This window comes from Monodon monoceros, unplaced genomic scaffold (assembly GCF_005190385.1).
Source record: "Monodon monoceros isolate NGI ecotype Baffin Bay Population unplaced genomic scaffold, NGI_Narwhal_1 Super_Scaffold_16, whole genome shotgun sequence".
NCBI classification, from domain to species: domain Eukaryota; kingdom Metazoa; phylum Chordata; class Mammalia; order Artiodactyla; family Monodontidae; genus Monodon; species Monodon monoceros.
Window position 1 is genome coordinate 62,801,527 of NW_021703772.1, and position 17,054 is coordinate 62,818,580.

The 17,054-nt window shown below is 41.3% G+C and overlaps 1 protein-coding gene across 1 annotated transcript in view; it reads left to right on the plus strand.

Annotated features, from left to right (window-relative positions):
* LRP2 (LDL receptor related protein 2) overlaps window positions 1-17,054 on the plus strand; it is a 197,641-nt gene that overhangs the window by 151,342 nt on the left and 29,245 nt on the right. The window contains exons 53-62 of the mRNA XM_029225973.1: window positions 3,922-4,148; window positions 5,317-5,494; window positions 6,558-6,754; window positions 7,490-7,735; window positions 8,454-8,582; window positions 9,518-9,637; window positions 10,387-10,503; window positions 11,260-11,376; window positions 12,236-12,373; window positions 15,208-15,330. Of these exons, the coding sequence (XP_029081806.1) occupies window positions 3,922-4,148; window positions 5,317-5,494; window positions 6,558-6,754; window positions 7,490-7,735; window positions 8,454-8,582; window positions 9,518-9,637; window positions 10,387-10,503; window positions 11,260-11,376; window positions 12,236-12,373; window positions 15,208-15,330 (1,592 nt within the window). The remainder of the gene's footprint in view (window positions 1-3,921; window positions 4,149-5,316; window positions 5,495-6,557; window positions 6,755-7,489; window positions 7,736-8,453; window positions 8,583-9,517; window positions 9,638-10,386; window positions 10,504-11,259; window positions 11,377-12,235; window positions 12,374-15,207; window positions 15,331-17,054) is intronic.

The window sequence follows — 17,054 nt, forward strand, 5'->3', positions numbered from 1 at the left end:
CCCTCTAGGTGGTCACAAAGCACCGAGCTGATCTCCCTGTGCTATGTGGCTACTTCCCACTAGCTATCTACCTTACGTTTGGTAGTGTATATATGTCAATGCCACTCTCTCACTTTGTCCCAGCTTACCCTTCCCCTTCCCCATATCCTCAGGTCCATTCTGTAGTAGGTCTGCGTCTTTATTCCCGTCTTACCCCTAGGTTCTTCATGACCTTTTTTTTTTTTTTTACATTCCATGTGTATGTGTTAGCATACGGTATTTGTTATTCTCTTTCTGACTTACTTCACTCTGTGTGACAGACTCTAGGTCCATCCACCTCACTACAAATAACTCAATTTCGTTTCTTTTTATGGCTGAGTAATATTCCATTGTATTTATGTGCAACATCTTCTTTATCCATTCATCTGTCGATGGACACTTAGGTTGCTTCCATGTCCTGGCTATTGTAAATAGAGCTGCGATGAATATTTTGGTACATGACTCTTTTTGAATTATGATTTTCTCAGGGTACAGGCCCAGTAGAGGGATTGCTGGGTCGTATGGTAGTACTAGATTTAGCTTTTTTTTTTTTGCTGTACGCGGGCCTCTCACTGCTGTGGCCTCTCCAATTGTGGAGCACAGGCTGCGGACGCGCAGGCTCAGCGGCCATGGCTCACGGGCCTAGCCGCTTCGCGGCATGTGGGATCTTCCCGGACCGGGGCATGAACCCGTGTCCCCTGCATCGGCAGACGGACTCTCAACCACTGCACCACTAGGGAAGCCCATATTTTTAGCTTTTTAAGGAACCTCCATACTGTTCTCCATAGTGGCCGTATCAATTTACATTCCCACCAACAGTGCAAGAGGGTTCCCTTTTCTCCACACCCTCTCCAGCATTTATTGTTTATAGATTTTTTTGATGATGGCCACTCTGACAGGTGTGAGATGATATCTCATTGTAGTTTTGATTTGCATTTCTCTAATGATTAATGATGTTGAGCATTCTTTCATGTGTTTGTGGGCAATCTGTATATCTTTTTTGGAGAAATGTCTATTTAGGTCTTCTGCCCATTTTTGAATTGGGTTTTTTGTTTTTTTGATATTGAGCTGCATGAGCTGCTTGTAAATTTTGGAGATTAATCCTTTGTCAGTTACTTCATTTGCAAATATTTTTTCCCATTCTGAGGGTTGTCTTTTCGTCTTGTTTATGGTTTCCTTTGCTGTGCAAAAACTTTTAAGTTTCATTAGGTCCCATTTGTTTATTTTTGTTTTTAATTTCGATTTCTCTAGGAGGTGGGTCAAAAAGGATCGTGCTGTGATTTATGTCACAGAGTGTTCTGTCTATGTTTTCCTCTAAGAGTTTGATAGTGTCTGGCCTTACATTTAGGTCTTTAATCCATTTTGAGTTTATTTTTGTGTATGGTGTTAAGAAGTGTTCTAATTTCTTTCTTTTACATATAGCTGTCCAGTTTTCCCAGCACCACTGATTGAAGAGGCTGTCTTTTCTCCACTGTATATTCTTGCCTCCTTTATCAAAGATAAGGTGACCATATGTGCATGGGTTTATCTCTGGGCTTTCTATCCTGTTCCATTGATCTATATTTCTGTTTTTGTGCCAGTACCATACTGTCTTGATTACTGTAGCTTTGTAGTATAGTCTGAAGTCAGGGAGCCTGATTCCTCCAGCTCTGTTTTTCTTTCTCAAGATTCCTGTGGCTATTCGGGGTGTTTTGTGTTTCCATATAAATTGTGAAATTTTTTGTTCTAGTTCTGTAAAAAATGCCACTGGTAGTTTGATAGGGATTGCATTGAATCTGTAGATTGCTTTGGGTAGTAGAGTCATTTTCACAATATTGATTCTTCCAATCCAAGAACATGCTATATCTCTCCATCTATTTGTATCACCTTTAATTTCTTTCATCAGTGTCTTATAGTTTTCTGCATACAGTTCTTTTTTCTTCTTAGGTAGGTTTATTCCTAGGTATTTTATTCTATTTATTGCTGTGGTAAATGGGAGTGTTTCCTTAATTTCACTTTCAGATTTTTCATCATTAGTGTATAGGAATGCAAGAGATTTCTGTGCATTAATTTTGTATCCTGCTACTTTACCAAATTCATTGATTAGCTCTAGTAGTTTTCTGGTAGCATCTTCAGAATTCTCTACGTATGTTATCATGTCATCTGCAAACAGTGACAGCTTTATTTCTTCTTTTCCAATTTGGATTCCTTTTATTTCTTTTTCTTCTCGGATTGCTTTGGCTAAAACTTCCAAAACTATGTTGAATAATAGTGGTGAGAGTGGGCAACGTTGTCTTGTTCCTGATCTTAGTGGAAAGGGTTTCAGTTTTTCACCATTGAGGATGATGTTGGCTGTGGGTTTGTCATATATGGCCTTTATTATGTTGAGGAAAGTTCCCTCTGTGCTTACTTTCTGGAGGGTTTTTATCATAAATGGGTGTTGAATTTTGTCAAAAGCTTTCTCTGCATCTATTGAGATGATTTATGGTTTTTCTCCTTTAATTTGTTAATATGGTGTATCACATTGAGTGATTTGTGTATATTGAAGAATCCTTGCATTCCTAGGATAAACCCCACTTGATCATGGTGTATGATCCTTTTAATGTGCTGTTGGGTTCTGTTTGCTAGTATTTTGTTGAGGATATTTGCATCTATATTCATCAGTGATATTGGCCTGTAGTTTTCTTTCTTTGTGACATCCTTGTCTGGTTTTGGTACCAGGGTGATGGTGGCCTCGTAGAATGAGTTTGGGAATGTTCCTCCCTCTGCTATATTTTGGAAGAGTTTGAGAAGGATAGGTGTTAGCTCTTCTCTAAATGTTTGATAAAATTCTCCTGTGAAGCCACCTGGTCGTGGGCTTTTGTTTGTTGGAAGATTTTTAATCACAGTTTCAATTTCAGTGCTTGTGATTGGTCTGTTCATATTTTCTATTTCTTCGTGGTTCAGTCTCAGAAGGTTGTGTATTCCTAAGAATTTGTCCATTTCTTCCAGGTTGTCCATTTTATTGGCATAGAGTTGCCAATAAAATCTCTCATGATCCTTTGTATTTCTGCAGTGTCAGTTGTTCCTTCTCCCTTTTCATTTCTAATTCTATTCATTTGAGTCTTCTCCCTTTTTTTCTTGATGAGTCTGGCTAATGGTTTATCAATTTTGTTTATCTTCTCAAAGAACCAGCTTTTAGTTTTATTGATCTTTGCTGTCGTTTCCTTCATTTCTTTTTCATTTATTTCTGATCTGGTCTTTATGATTTCTTTCCTTCTGCTAACTTTGGGGTTTTTTTGTTCTTCTTTCTCTAATTGTTTTAGGTGTAAGTTTAGGTTGTTTATTTGAGATGTTTCTCGTTTCGTAAGGTAGGATTGTATTGGTATAAACTTCCCTCTTAGAACTGCTTTTGCTGCATCCCATAGGTTTTGGGTCGTTGTGTTTTCATTGTCATTTGTCTCTAGGTATTTTTTGATTTCCTCTTTGATTTCTTCAGTGATATCTTGGTTATTAAATAGTGTATTGTTTAGCCTCCATGTGTTTGTATTTTTTACAGATTTTTTCCTGTAATTGATATGTAGTCTCATAGTGTTGTGATTGGAGAAGATACTTGATACGATTTCAATTTTCTTAAATTTACCAAGGCTTGATTTGTGACCCAAGACATGATCTATCCTTGAGAATGTTCCCTGAGCACTTGAGAAAGGTTACTCCTAATTTTAAGGCATTGCTTTTGCAACTTTTACATCTTTCATTCAGTCCAAATAAACTTTAAGTTTAGTTTTTGTTTTCATGGAAGACTAAAAGTTTTGAGGAAGATCTGAACTTCAGCTACCTCTAGAAGGTAGAACTTTATTCATTGATTTGTCAGTCTCTATCCTTAAAGGCATTAGAGGAGGGGCATTATCTTCACTGAGTGACTCTTCCTTCCTCCGACTCCAGGTACTCTGATTTGGAGGGCCACCATCGGCACACGGTGTACGAAACCGGGACACTGCCTCATCCCTTTGCTATTACTGTTTTTGAAGACACCATTTATTGGACAGATTGGAACACAAAGACAGTTGAAAAGGGAAACAAATACAATGGGTCAAATAGGGTGGCGCTGGTGAACACAACACACAGACCATATGACATCCGTGTGTATCATCCCTACAGGCAGCCAATTGGTGAGTAAGTGATTTGGAAGTTTTTGCACAGTTGCTTTAGGGTCTTGTGCATTCCATTCTTGTTTGTGTTTTTTAAGCATAAATATCATGATTTATACTGGGAATGGTGTTACTTGCTAATGTCTTCTACAAAGCAAATGCTGAGAGTTGAGAGGATGGAAATATCTTTAGAGTTTATTCCCCTATTCCTGGAAAAGTCTGCTTACAATTCTTTTTCATAGCACCTGCTCTATTCTTAAAGATCAGTCTGGGCTTTCTTTTTGATAAGAATCAACAGTTGTTATGTTGCCTTTTGACATTTCAGCCCTAAATACTTAAGAAAGCACCTCTGGAAAATACGGACATTTCCTGTATAACCACAATAAATTGTAACACCTAAGAGATGTATTATAATAACATGGATGCATTTATAACAATCATTTCTTTACAACATCAATCTACTGAAATGATTAGTTTAAAAGAAATGCTTAAAAGAAAGTTATAGTAACTATAAAACATCATTTATTAAATGTCTGTTTGCACTTGATATCTAGCCAAGTTCTGGAGTATTCTTTGGGGATAGAATGGATTTTGTGGGCCCGCTTTGTCGTGGTGTCTTGTTAAAATATACGATAAACTTGGAAGTTAGGAAAAATGAGAATTGGCAAAATATTTTTTTCTGGAAGTTAATATTCTTCATATTATTTAGCAGAAGTTCAAATTCATCTTTACCTCTGAGTTGCGGCCCAGAAAAGTAGTATAGTTGTTGCTCAGTTTATCCATCCACCTGATTCTTGTGCAACTTCTGTTGCCTATATCCTTAGAATGAGAGAATATAGCATCTGCTGAAAATGAAAACTTTAACTTAGATTGTGGGCACATGGATGTAAACTAAATTTCCCACCTGCTCTCCAAGAACTTTGGGAGACACATTTTTTCTAGCCCAACACCAGTGAGTAAGCCTCACTTCTGGTAGCACATAAATCAATTTTCTGTACTAGCAACAGGGTTGCTAAAACAGCTCTACCATATGTACTCTTTATGCACTTTTGCACGAAGCATGAATCTAGGATAACGTTTTTTTTTTTAACTAAGAGGTGATGAGTTTTATGCGGCTGGTAATCAGCGCGTCTGTGCTTGATACTCTCTTTAAGTGAATGAACATATATTTTCTTCCTTCTTTCACTAGTGACTAATCCCTGCAGTACCAACAATGGTGGCTGTTCTCATCTCTGCCTCATCAAAGAAGGAGGCAGTGGGTTCACTTGCGAGTGTCCAGATAACTTCCATACTGTCCGGCATAGTTACAGCACCCAGTGCCTGCCCATGTGCTCTAGCACCCAATTCCTGTGTGCCAACAGTGAAATGTAAGGCTCTCTTCTCCCTCTCCCCATTGCCTCTCCAGCCCTTGGACACACATTGAACTTCAAGGCTCCAGGGGATGGGAGTTTTCCAATGAACCAAGATTTTGGCTAATTAACGTTGCTCATTTGGGATGCACCAAGACCAGGAAAGTTGGATCTCCAACCGTCCAACTTTCTCTAACTTCGATAATTTCGTCCACGAAAGAAGGAATTTGTGAACCAAATGGTTACGCCCATGCATGCAAGTTTTTGTTTCTGTAGCAAGGAAGCAAACTGTGTGTTTTTTTTATTTCTAAGGAATTGTCCAAAGTCTCAGGGCCAAGAATGTATATAAGTGTACACTGAAAAATAGCCCTCAGGAGTGATAGAATTTCTCTGTCTTTTTCAAACATATGCTGGCCTAGCTTCTTAAATGACTATGCCAGAGGATCCAGGGTCACACATTCAAATCCATTTTTGATGATTTGTATTTGTTATGAAACATGGTCACAGATTATTTCCCTCACAATGGCCACAGGCCTTGACGACTAGGGGCTCTGAGTCAGAGAGTGAGGTCAAGAGGAGATGTTAATGCAAATCATAACATCTAAGATTCTGTGGCAGATTATTTTGACGATTGAATAAGGTATCCTAGGTTAAGAATCTAGCATACACCCATCATGACACAGACTCTCAAAAAATGTCAGTGCCTCCAGCTTTCCAGCCAGTACCCAAATGTCATATATCCCTCTGGCTGACAGTCCCAACCAATCCCTGTTTCCAGAACCACAGCTCCAGACACACACTCCACTCTTTGTTGTGGCAGGAATTTAATCATCATACTCAAAGCATTTTTTCAGTGTGTGTTGGGTCTTAACAAACCTGTTCTATGTCACCTTGTTATGTTTTCTCTGAAAATATTCCACAGTAGCTAAGGTTTAATTGATCCTCTTCTTGGGCCGTGAGAGAACTCGTGTGTATCATTCCTTGGAATTCAATTTTGCCTTCTTCTCTCTGGATAGTCGTTGCCTGCTCCTCTAACCACTTGGTGTTTTGCTAGGAGAAGTGCTCTGTTTTCTCTGTGTAGGTGTATTCCTATCTGGTGGAAATGTGATGGGCAGAGAGACTGCTTGGATGGTTCCGATGAGCCCATCACTTGCCCGCAGCGCTACTGCCGGTTAGGACAGTACCAGTGCATGGATGGCAACTGTACCAGCCCACACTTCATATGCAATGCTCATCAGGATTGCCCTGATGGGTCTGATGAAGACTCTGTTCTTTGTGGTGTGTTGAATTGCTTTCTACCTTCTCTGCCCACTTCTATAGTTGATCCCCCATGGTTCTGTAGGGATTTTCTGAATGTCATAATCCAAAAACTGGTCCAAAATCCTAGGGAAAAAAAAAACAACTCAGAGTCCATCCTATATCTATTTTTATAAAGTTTAAATAAATTCTCAGGTCTCTACAAGGAAGATGGTTGAGGTGGATACTAAGTTGTCTATACTGATGGTTCTTTACTGTATGCTGTGCATAGAATCTCCTTTGAGAGCTAACATTGGGGGTGAAATGAGGGATTCCCACATTTTAAACAGGGACTCTCAGTTGTAGTATTTATGTTTCCATTTTCAAAAAGCCCAAAAATAAAAAAGCCCCACCAAAACCCAAAAAAAAAACCTCTCCAAACCAAAATCAACACAAACAATAGCAACAAACAGAAAGTTTGAAACCATTGTCCATTAGGGCAACAGGTACAGGAGAAGGTGAATTTAGCAGGCTGTCAGCGATTCAGTCCTTATCCCGTAATTCTGCATGCAAGAAAAAGACATTTAAGAATTTAGGAGACAGTAATAGTCAAGGGACTAACTGCTCACGTAGTGGTACTGGTTAATAATAAGTGCATTAGGGCATAAGTCCTCTAAGAAGAAATTATAATCGAGTTCTCCAGGATCCATTAGTGTAAATTAGGAGCTTTTGTTCCTGCCACCTTCCAAGCTGATAACCAAATGTCCCCGCTTGCAGAGCATCACCAGTGTGAGTCCAACGAATGGCAGTGTGCCAACAAACGTTGCATCCCGGAATCCTGGCAGTGTGACATGGAGGACGACTGCGGAGATAACTCGGACGAAGACAGTTCCCACTGTGCCAGCAGGACCTGCCGGCCGGGCTATTTTAAGTGTGCCAATGGCCACTGCATCCCTCAGAGCTGGAAGTGTGATGTAGACAATGACTGCGGAGACTACTCAGATGAGCCCCTCCAGGAATGCTGTAAGTTCCTGTGAGAGGGACCTGGCCTGACTGGGAGCAGGGAACAAGATGGATGGAGAGAGGGTGTGCAGCCCCTGCTGCAGCCCCATGGGGTGCCCCCTCTTGGCTCTTCCCCGCGGCTCTTCCGGCACCGCAAGGCAAAGGAGAGCCGCACGCACAGCCTGCGGGTTGAACCACGCCCCCTGTTCTCAAGTGGCTGATTCCTGCTCTCCATAGACGAATGTCTAACTGTCCCGAATATGATAACAAGAGCTTACACTTTTTCTATCTAGCACTTTCTCTTCTGAGCCTCAGAGAAACATGGTGAGGTAGGGAAAGTGGGTGTTACCAACTCTCATTTTACAAGTGAGGAGCCTAAGCTTCATGTTAAGTGACTGGTCACTTTTCTACTTCGTGCCAGAACTGACACTTCAACCTGGCTTTTTAATTTTACTTCAAACCCAGTTCGTCCCCCCACCCCGCCCCACTCCCCCCAAAGTTTGACTGCAACGTAAATGAGTGGAATGAAACGGTGAGAAAGCTTAAGGACTCTGCCTTTCTGCTTTGGGTGAACAGATCACACCTAAAAGAGACACAGTTGCCAGAGTCTGTTTGGTTGGTAACACAGTCACCGTCACTCATCAGCACCGCATCTTAAATAAGACGATGGAAAGGTGTCTTTGGTTTCCTTTCAGGACCGAGACTTCGGTTCTGACCTTGCCCCTTCTTCTCTTTTCAGTGAGCCCTGCCTACCGCTGTGACAACTATACGGAATTCGACTGTAAAACAAACTACCGCTGCATCCTGCTGTGGGCTGTGTGCAATGGTTTCGATGACTGCCGGGACAACAGCGATGAGCAGGACTGTGGTAGGGAGGGGCTGCAGGGGAGGAGGGAGGGAGAAACAACTTAGCAGGAGATGAGAGCAGATTTCCCACATCATCCTTCCTTTGTTCGCCTCTAATAACAGGTTACATTTTTGTAGCATTTTACAGGGATATTGGGAGTTTACTTTATACATCTTAAATGAAATGTGTCTCAAAGGATACTATACTTGGGGAAGACCTTGTGAAGATATTAGGAATTTGTGTAATTTCTCCCAAATGCAGAATTCCTATTTACGCTTGACAAGTTTAAACTGTCTGTCTAATCGTAGAGATTGATTGAAAGGAATGGAAGGGGGAGTAGAGAAAAGATTTGGTATCTATCTCTAAAAAGGATATTTCAAAATCAGAATATTTCTTATTTCTGAATCTCCCTCTGACTTTCCACATCCTCTGTGTCTGGCAACATAGAAAATTTACGGACAAAAGGCCAAATGAATGAATGGAATTTGCCAAGATTAGTCATATACTCTAACTTGAAAACAATGTCTCTGTGTGTGTGTGTGTGTGTGTGTGTGTGTGTGTGTTAGGTTTAGTTGGAAGAGAGGTAAGGAAGATATTGGGTTATTTTAATAACACTGAATCTAATCAACTAAAGACAATGTGATGGACATGTTTTGTTTGCTGGTGGCATCACTTAATTTTCCTTTCCAGGCCTTCATGGCAAATTGCAAGCCAGGGACCAAATCATTTTTTGAACAGCTTCTACAAAAGAGAATGGATCTAGTTTCTAACAGTAGGATAGATTCAGTTTAGCCTAAAGAGGAATATTGACAGTGAATGTGGCTGGCATTCCTCTTTCTGGGAGCTTTGAGAATATGGTAGCGTAAGCCTCAGACCATCTCACAAGAAAGCCAGGACTACTTCGACATTTCTTGACCATGGGTTTCTGAAGTATTTGCAATGACTGTGCTTTGCAGAGTCGATGGCATGCAAACCTTCTGGGGAATTTCGCTGTACAAATCACCACTGCATCCCTCTGCGCTGGAGATGTGATGGGCACAATGACTGTGGAGACCATTCAGATGAGGAGAACTGTAGTGAGTGTTCAGGGTCCTTCATCCTTACCTGCCACTGGAGTGGTGATGTCTGCTCTTTGTCTGTAATTCAACTGTCTATGCCGTTCATCCTCAAAGGGTAGGAGGACGGCTACCTGATCTCTTGTTTTCTGACTGGTACATTACTACTTTTTCATCTCCTTCTCAGCTGCTTGTAATCAAGCTCTGGGAGAAGAATATTTACCCAAGTATATCTTTTGTCTCTTATTTATTTATTTACACTCAAGTTTATTTTTTTTTCAAAAAGAACTTGAGGTGACTTACAATATATCATTGCCTTATGATATATATCGATTTCAGATTAACATGAAATACATTCTGACTTTAGTCCCCTTTTGGAAGTAAGAAGGTATAGGCAGTTGAGAGAATCAGGATGCTGGTTACACCTGCAATTATCAATTGACTAAAAACTTCTTACACAAAAGGGTGATCCAATTGGCATTTTATTGTTCATAAGAAAGTTCATGTTGAATCCTATAGGAGGTTATCTGGAGTTTCAGGAAATGAAAAATTATCTTAAGATTAAATCACCTTTGGACAAACTTTTTGACAAAGTCCATTCTTTACAGACTAACAATTGAGATGGAAAGTCTATTTTTGGAGGCTGGACAGCCTGGGACTTGGGACACAGGAGGGCGTTAGGCACAAAGGACACTTAGGCCAGTCCACAAGCCTGTCCCCTATGTATGATTCCTGGTGCCCTCTGATGGCCACGTGGCTTTCTTTTTCAGCGCCCCGGGAATGCACAGAGAGCGAGTTTCGGTGTGATGATCAGAGCTGCATTCCTTCTCGATGGATCTGTGACCAAAACAATGACTGTGGGGACAACTCAGATGAGCGGGACTGCGGTAACTGTCACAGCTCTTTAAGGGGCTTTCCAGAGAGTCTTGTACTAGGGTCAGCATATTGGTCGGAAGTAGGGGCTTCACATGTGTGTTTGGAAGGTTTTTTAGACTTAAATGATTTCTGTGTAATTTATGTAATATATAAACCTTAGCATTACAGTACCTTCTGCTTTATATATATTTCCTATGTTTATGATTACCTTATAGCAGTCTAGATCAATAATAATAGGGGAAAATCTCAAGAGAGTTTTAAAAATCTCATTTTAACTTAAACCTCTGCTAGGAGCAGACTTTAATCTGCATGGACCTCATAAACAAATAAAAACATTGGTCTTCCTACTGTTCTCCAGAAAGTGGCCCTAAGATATATACGGCTGTAGCTCCCTGGTGTAGAGGTCAGATGTTAGAGTAGGGATCATAAACCCCAAGTAGTTTTATAGCTCTTACTGATTAAGGGTCGAGTCTGAGAAAAATCAGCGTGCAAAACAGTAAAAGTTGGGGAGTTCAGGGTTTTGAGGAAAAGTTTAAGAGCTAGAGATATTTAATAGAGGAGAGATTGCTACTTCCATCTCCATATTTTGAACGGGGAAGGTGTACCTTTGAGAGTTTATTTACTCGCTAACCACAAGGCGTGGGTTTGTTGTGAGCCAGTCACCGGGTACGGATAGGAATGTGATGGAAGACTTACTACCCTCCACGGAACTAACAGTTGTCTGAGAATGCCAAGGCATCCTGGAAATGACAGTCTTTTCTCTTCAGAGATGATGACCTGCCATCCTGGATATTTTCAGTGTGATAGCGGGCACTGCGTTCCTGACCAAATGAAATGCGATGGGTTTGCCGATTGTCACGATGCCTCTGATGAAGCCACTTGTCGTAAGTTTCTAGACACCCGTGGCACCATTTGTCTGAAATGTATGGATATGGCAATTTAGACCCAACTTTTCCCATCAGCCACCACTTCTTATATTAAAAGACCATAGATATTTTCTATTCAGCATTCATTGATAATTATCAGTTTACCTGGGGCCTGAGTCACCATGTCCGTATATTTCACAGTAGACATTCAAGTGCATTTCATTAATAATATTTCAAATAGAGAATATATTAAGTGTGCTAACGGAAGTATTTATATGTTATCAGCTACTCTACAAATCGTTAATTGGATAAAAACTTGGCAGGTAAAAGAATATTCAAGCAATGAATAAAAGGGTATTCAAACATAATGAAGTCCCAGTATTAAACATTTTCTGAATTGAATAATGGCATATAAAATTGTTTAAAAGTATAAAGCCAATATGATCATTTGCGTTTTAGACTTTTTGAATCACTGAATAAATATTAACTGTTGATGATTGTCTATGATGGATTTTGTTGATAATGCAGTTGCCGCATCTTAAAACCTGGTTTCCAAGAGACTGTATAAATGGATGATAGGAAAAGCCAGTGCTACGCCGCTGAAGGGTTGCGCTTGCCTATAACAAAAAAGTGCGGTGCTGTCCACAGAATGACTCATGTCATTGAATACTGGGCTTGGTCATCTATCCTTAAGAAACATTCCATCAGAATTTCAGACAGTTTAAAGCCACAGAACATCTGGTTGAATCATGAAGAGCACGCTATAATGGAACTCCTTCCATTAGGAGAGCTCTTTCTGTAAAGGAGAAATAGCCGGATAGCTTTCCAAAAAGTATCTTTTTCTAATAATTTGACTATGTCTCCTCCCCACCAACAGCCACTCGCTTTCCCAATGGGGCATACTGCCCAGCTACTATGTTCGAATGTAAAAATCATGTTTGTATCCAGTCATCTTGGAAGTGTGATGGTGATAACGACTGTGGCGATGGTTCCGATGAAGAACTTCATCTGTGCTGTGAGTGAGAGAGACTGGGGGTGATGTTGTCAATGTTTCTTACGTGGAGCCTGTGATCCAGGAGGGTGGTTGTACAATTTTTGAGTACTGGACACATGATCTGCATTAGTGTGCTTTCACTTGGCCTTCCTGCTTACTTCTCTACTTGGAACATGAGAAAGTTAGGCAGGCATCCATAGTGTTAAACATTTTGTGGCCTTCAAAGGCAATTGGCATAAATAGCGGCAGAACTGTTGTGGTTGAAGTCTGAGGTAGGGTGGGGCTGTACATCTCTCCTGCTCCACTCTACTTCCAGTGCCCCTCAGAGTACTTCTGCTAAACCCCCCGAGCTTCAGAGAACACCTTTAGGACATTTTAAAACTAGTTAGTCCTTAGTCACTTCACGTTACATCATAATTCAAGCCCATCTAATTCTTTTCTGTTTTATGATGCATATGTATTTATTTATTTAAACATCTTTTTTTTAAAACATTTTTATTGGAGTATAATTGCTTTATAATGATGTGTTAGTTTCTGCTGTATAACAAAGTGAATCAGTTATACATATACATATGTTCCCATATCTCTTCCCTCTTGCTTCTATTTATTTTTTAAACCAGTGAGTCTCAATTTGGGTACCCATCAGAATCACCTGGGGAGAGGTGTTTCGAAAGCACACGCTCTGGTCCCACCCTAGGCTTGGACCTATTGAACCAGAATGTCCAAGGACATGTCAGGCCTGGGCAAAACGTATATTGAGAAAGCTCCTTAGCTTTTAATTTAGTCTCCTGGTTGAGAACTACTGATTTTAACAAAGTGAATGAAAATAGAGTTTGTTTTGGTCATTTTGCTCCATGCTTTGAGTCATTGGAGAGACTTGAGGGCAGTAGTTCTCAGAGTGTCATCTCTGTACTAGGAGAGTCAGTATTACCTGGGAACGTGTTAGAAATACAGATTCATGGGCCCACCCCAGATCTACCCGATCCGAATCTCTGGCAGGGGGACCTAGCACTCTCTGCATTAATAAGCCCTCCAGGTGATCCTGATGCAAGCTAAAGCTTAAGCATTTCATGTAAGTAAAAGCCCCCAACACAGGAGAAGACACTCCCAGAAACGCTACTTCTGGAGCTCTTGGTTAAATCCTAGTCTGACTTAGCTGCAGCTTGCTTCTGGGGTTCTCATCACCTCTTCCAGTCAGTTTCCTAGATTGATCTGCATCAGTGTGCTTTTCACTTTGCTGCTTAGTTCTCTACTTGGGACATGAGAAAGTTGGGCAAACATCCATAGTTTTAAACACTTTGTGGCCTTCAAAAACAATTCATTTTTAGCGCAGGGATTTGACTCTAGAAAATGATATATCAGAGTATTCCTTCCCCCCAGAGAACTTTGAATTAGCATACATTATATTTTCCCAGTGGCATCCCAACACTTTCCTTGCCACATCTTAGTTTTGTATAAGGAACTAACCATGTTTTGTTTTGTTTTTCACTTGATGAATCTTGAAAAACATCTTAAGCATGTGTAACTTTCAAAGAAGAAGTCCTCAGGAAGTTGCTTCCCTCTAAAAGATAAAGTGCCCATAGTTAGTAAAATTAAACTTTGCGGAGGCAGAGACATATAGCCACATGAAAAAGTGACCAACGCTGTTTTATAATGTTGCATTTCACAGCAAATAATTCTTGCAAAGTTCTATTAACGATACTTCCAAGAACCAGTTCTCAGAGCTGAATTTTTTTTTTTTTTTTTGCGGTACACGGGCCTCTCACTGTTGTGGCCTCTCCCGTTGTGGAGCACAGGCTCCGGATACGCAGGCTCAGCGGCCATAGCTCACAGACCCAGCCGCTCCGCGGCATGTGGGATCTTCCTGGACTGGGGCACGAACCCATGTCCCCTGCATCAGCAGGCGGACTCTCAACCACTGTGCCACCAGGGAAGCCCTCAGAGCTGAATTTTTTCCCCCCAACCTCATTACAAGTCTCTCCTCTTGCTCCCTGTTTGTGGTACCAAGGCAGAAGGAAAATCAAACAGCCCAAGTCCTCCATGGGAAAGAGGAACACATGTGTGTCGAGTTCACTGAATTCCTGGTACATGCATAGAGGACCGTTTCCCTGTAGCAACTAAGGGACCTGGGTTCTACCTGTAGGTTCCTCACAGGGACACAAGCATGAGCCAGAGGTCTAATTCTGGATAATAAAGTGAGTCAGGGTTTGCTTATGAAATATCAACTTTAAGTGCAATAGGTGAGGGAATTCAGGTAGGAAAGTCCATCATGGTGTAAAACTTTAATGAAAAGACTTTGTGTTCTAGAGGCTCAATGATAACTCCAGTCAGAGGGACAAACAGTGGCCTCTTGGCTCAGGTATGGTCCTGCTGGCCTCTCCAGCCTCCTGGCCACCATTGTCCTCCTCACTCCATGCTTCAGCCCAGAGACCTTTTATTCAGGTCCAGAAGCCTGCCTTCCTGACTCAGAATTTTTCCATGTGAAGCCTCTTCTGACCCCTCCCCCCCAGAACTATATCATATCTCCACAGTAGATGCTTTCATAGCATGTTTCCTTTGTGGCTCTTATCACAGTTGTAGTTGAATGGTTAATTTGTAAAGTCTGTTCTCCTGCTAGAATAAACATCCCATGAGGATAAGGATCGTGTCTTTCTTTTTCCCAATTGAATCTGACGCCCGGCACAGCGCCACGGTGTCAACTAGACACTCAAGAGCTATTTGTCGATTGGTTAATCGAACAAGCCAATGAAGGGATGAATCAGGCAAGCCTGGCGCTGGCACGGGAGTGTTTTTAGATACTGACCCTTATGTTTTGCTCTTAACCTGTACTTTTGCTTTTCCGTCTTGTGTTTTAGTGAGTGTTCCCTGTGATTCACCACACCGTTTCCGGTGTGACAACAATCGCTGCATTTATCGTCACGAGCTGTGCAACCATGAGGATGACTGTGGAGATGGAAGTGATGAGAAGAAGGAGAACTGTAAGCAAAAGTCAAAAGGGAGAAGGGAGTGCTTCCCTGGTGGCGCAGTGGTTGAGAGTCTGCCTGCCGATGCAGGGGACACGGGTTCATGCCCTGGTCCGGGAGGATCCCACATGCTGCGGAGCGGCTGGGCCCGTGAGCCATGGCCGCTGAGCCTGTGCGTCCGGATCCTGTGCTCCGCAGCGGGAGAGGCCACAGCGGTGAGAGGCCGCGTACCACAAAAAAAAAAAAAAAAAAAAAGGGAGAAGGGAAAAAGAAGGGCCCCCAATTGCTTGCAGTTTGCAAAATGTACCTCAGGGATTTCAGTTTGTTCTGTAGAGGCTTGAGCTACACCTGTGAGTGCAGATCTCCGTGGACATTTTTGTTTGCAAGACCCTGTAAACACTCATTACTCAGATGCAACCCTTCCCCGCTTCTTCCTATTTCATTTGCACCAGATGTTGGCAAGTTCCTTAAGAAAGTGAGAATACTAAATAGTGGTTGAGTCACACTTGACAAACTAATGGTTTCTCTCTTTTCAAAGATGAGGTTTGGTCACTCTTCAGCCTAGAGTTTCTAATTGCCAATCTAGGCATGGGAAATTCTCAATGCCCCACTGAAAAGATCATGTTAAATAAGGCAGCTCTGGTGTTCACAGAGCTTATCTAATATCCTTCTTTAAAATGAAAATGTATTTCCCAGAAGAGAAAGATGATAGATTATTTTAAGAGAGAAGTTTCAAACTGGCTGCATTTAATATTTTAGATATTGAAAAATCTGTGCTTTTACATTTTGAGACTGTTTTAAACCTATCCATTGAAGGAGAGAGCTGATTAATTTTCTGGGCAATTTAATTTACCTAGAAAAAGTCAGTGAGGAAAATTATTTCTCCTGAGTCGAATTACTTTTTTTCCTAAAAGGATATTATCTGGGAAAATTTAGATAAATGCTTAACTTTTCTATTTTCTATTCCTTATTTTGATGTGGGCTTGGAATGCTTACTGTCAGCTGCCATCCCAGATGGCCATCCCGGGGACTGGGTGTCAGGGGCACTTTGATACTATTGCCATGTTCAAGTTTGTACCCTCCCTCTCCCTCACCTTTTTGGGGCAGAGATGAACCTGTGGTTATAACATTGTTAATATGTTTGTTTGAAGCATAGCACAAAAGAATGAAAACCCAGAAATAAAACCTTTTTAAAAAATTGGAGCAGGTTTACCCCTTTCCCTCTTCTCTTTCCATTTTCCCTATCAATCATGCCATTTTTCAGTGGAGCCAGACATTTGTAGCATATGGTCAAATCCCAGAGTGGAAAAAAAGGAGTAGTAAACTAAAATTCTTCTCGTGGAGCAGGAAGTTAGAGGAATCACTGCTAGCCATCACAGTAGGCGAACTGCAACATTTCAATAGCTTAAAACAGCAGAGGACTAAAGTTTGATGAAGGTCAGGCAGCTCCCTCCATCCTGTAATTATGCCATCTAGAACACATAGCCTTCAAGGCTGCTGAGGCAGGAGAAGAGAGAAATGGAGGAGACAGTTTCCTAAGTTCCTGGGCCTGGAAGTGACAGGTGTCACGCATACTCACAGTCCATTGGTTGGCAGTAGTCACGTGGTCCCAATCTAACTGCAACAGGGACTGGGAAATGCAGGGAAGTGCATGGATATTTAGTGAACACCATTTGTTTCTACCACAATTTACCCTAGTGTCACTAAAATTCCCTGTGCACTTTTCTTTCCATGCGTAG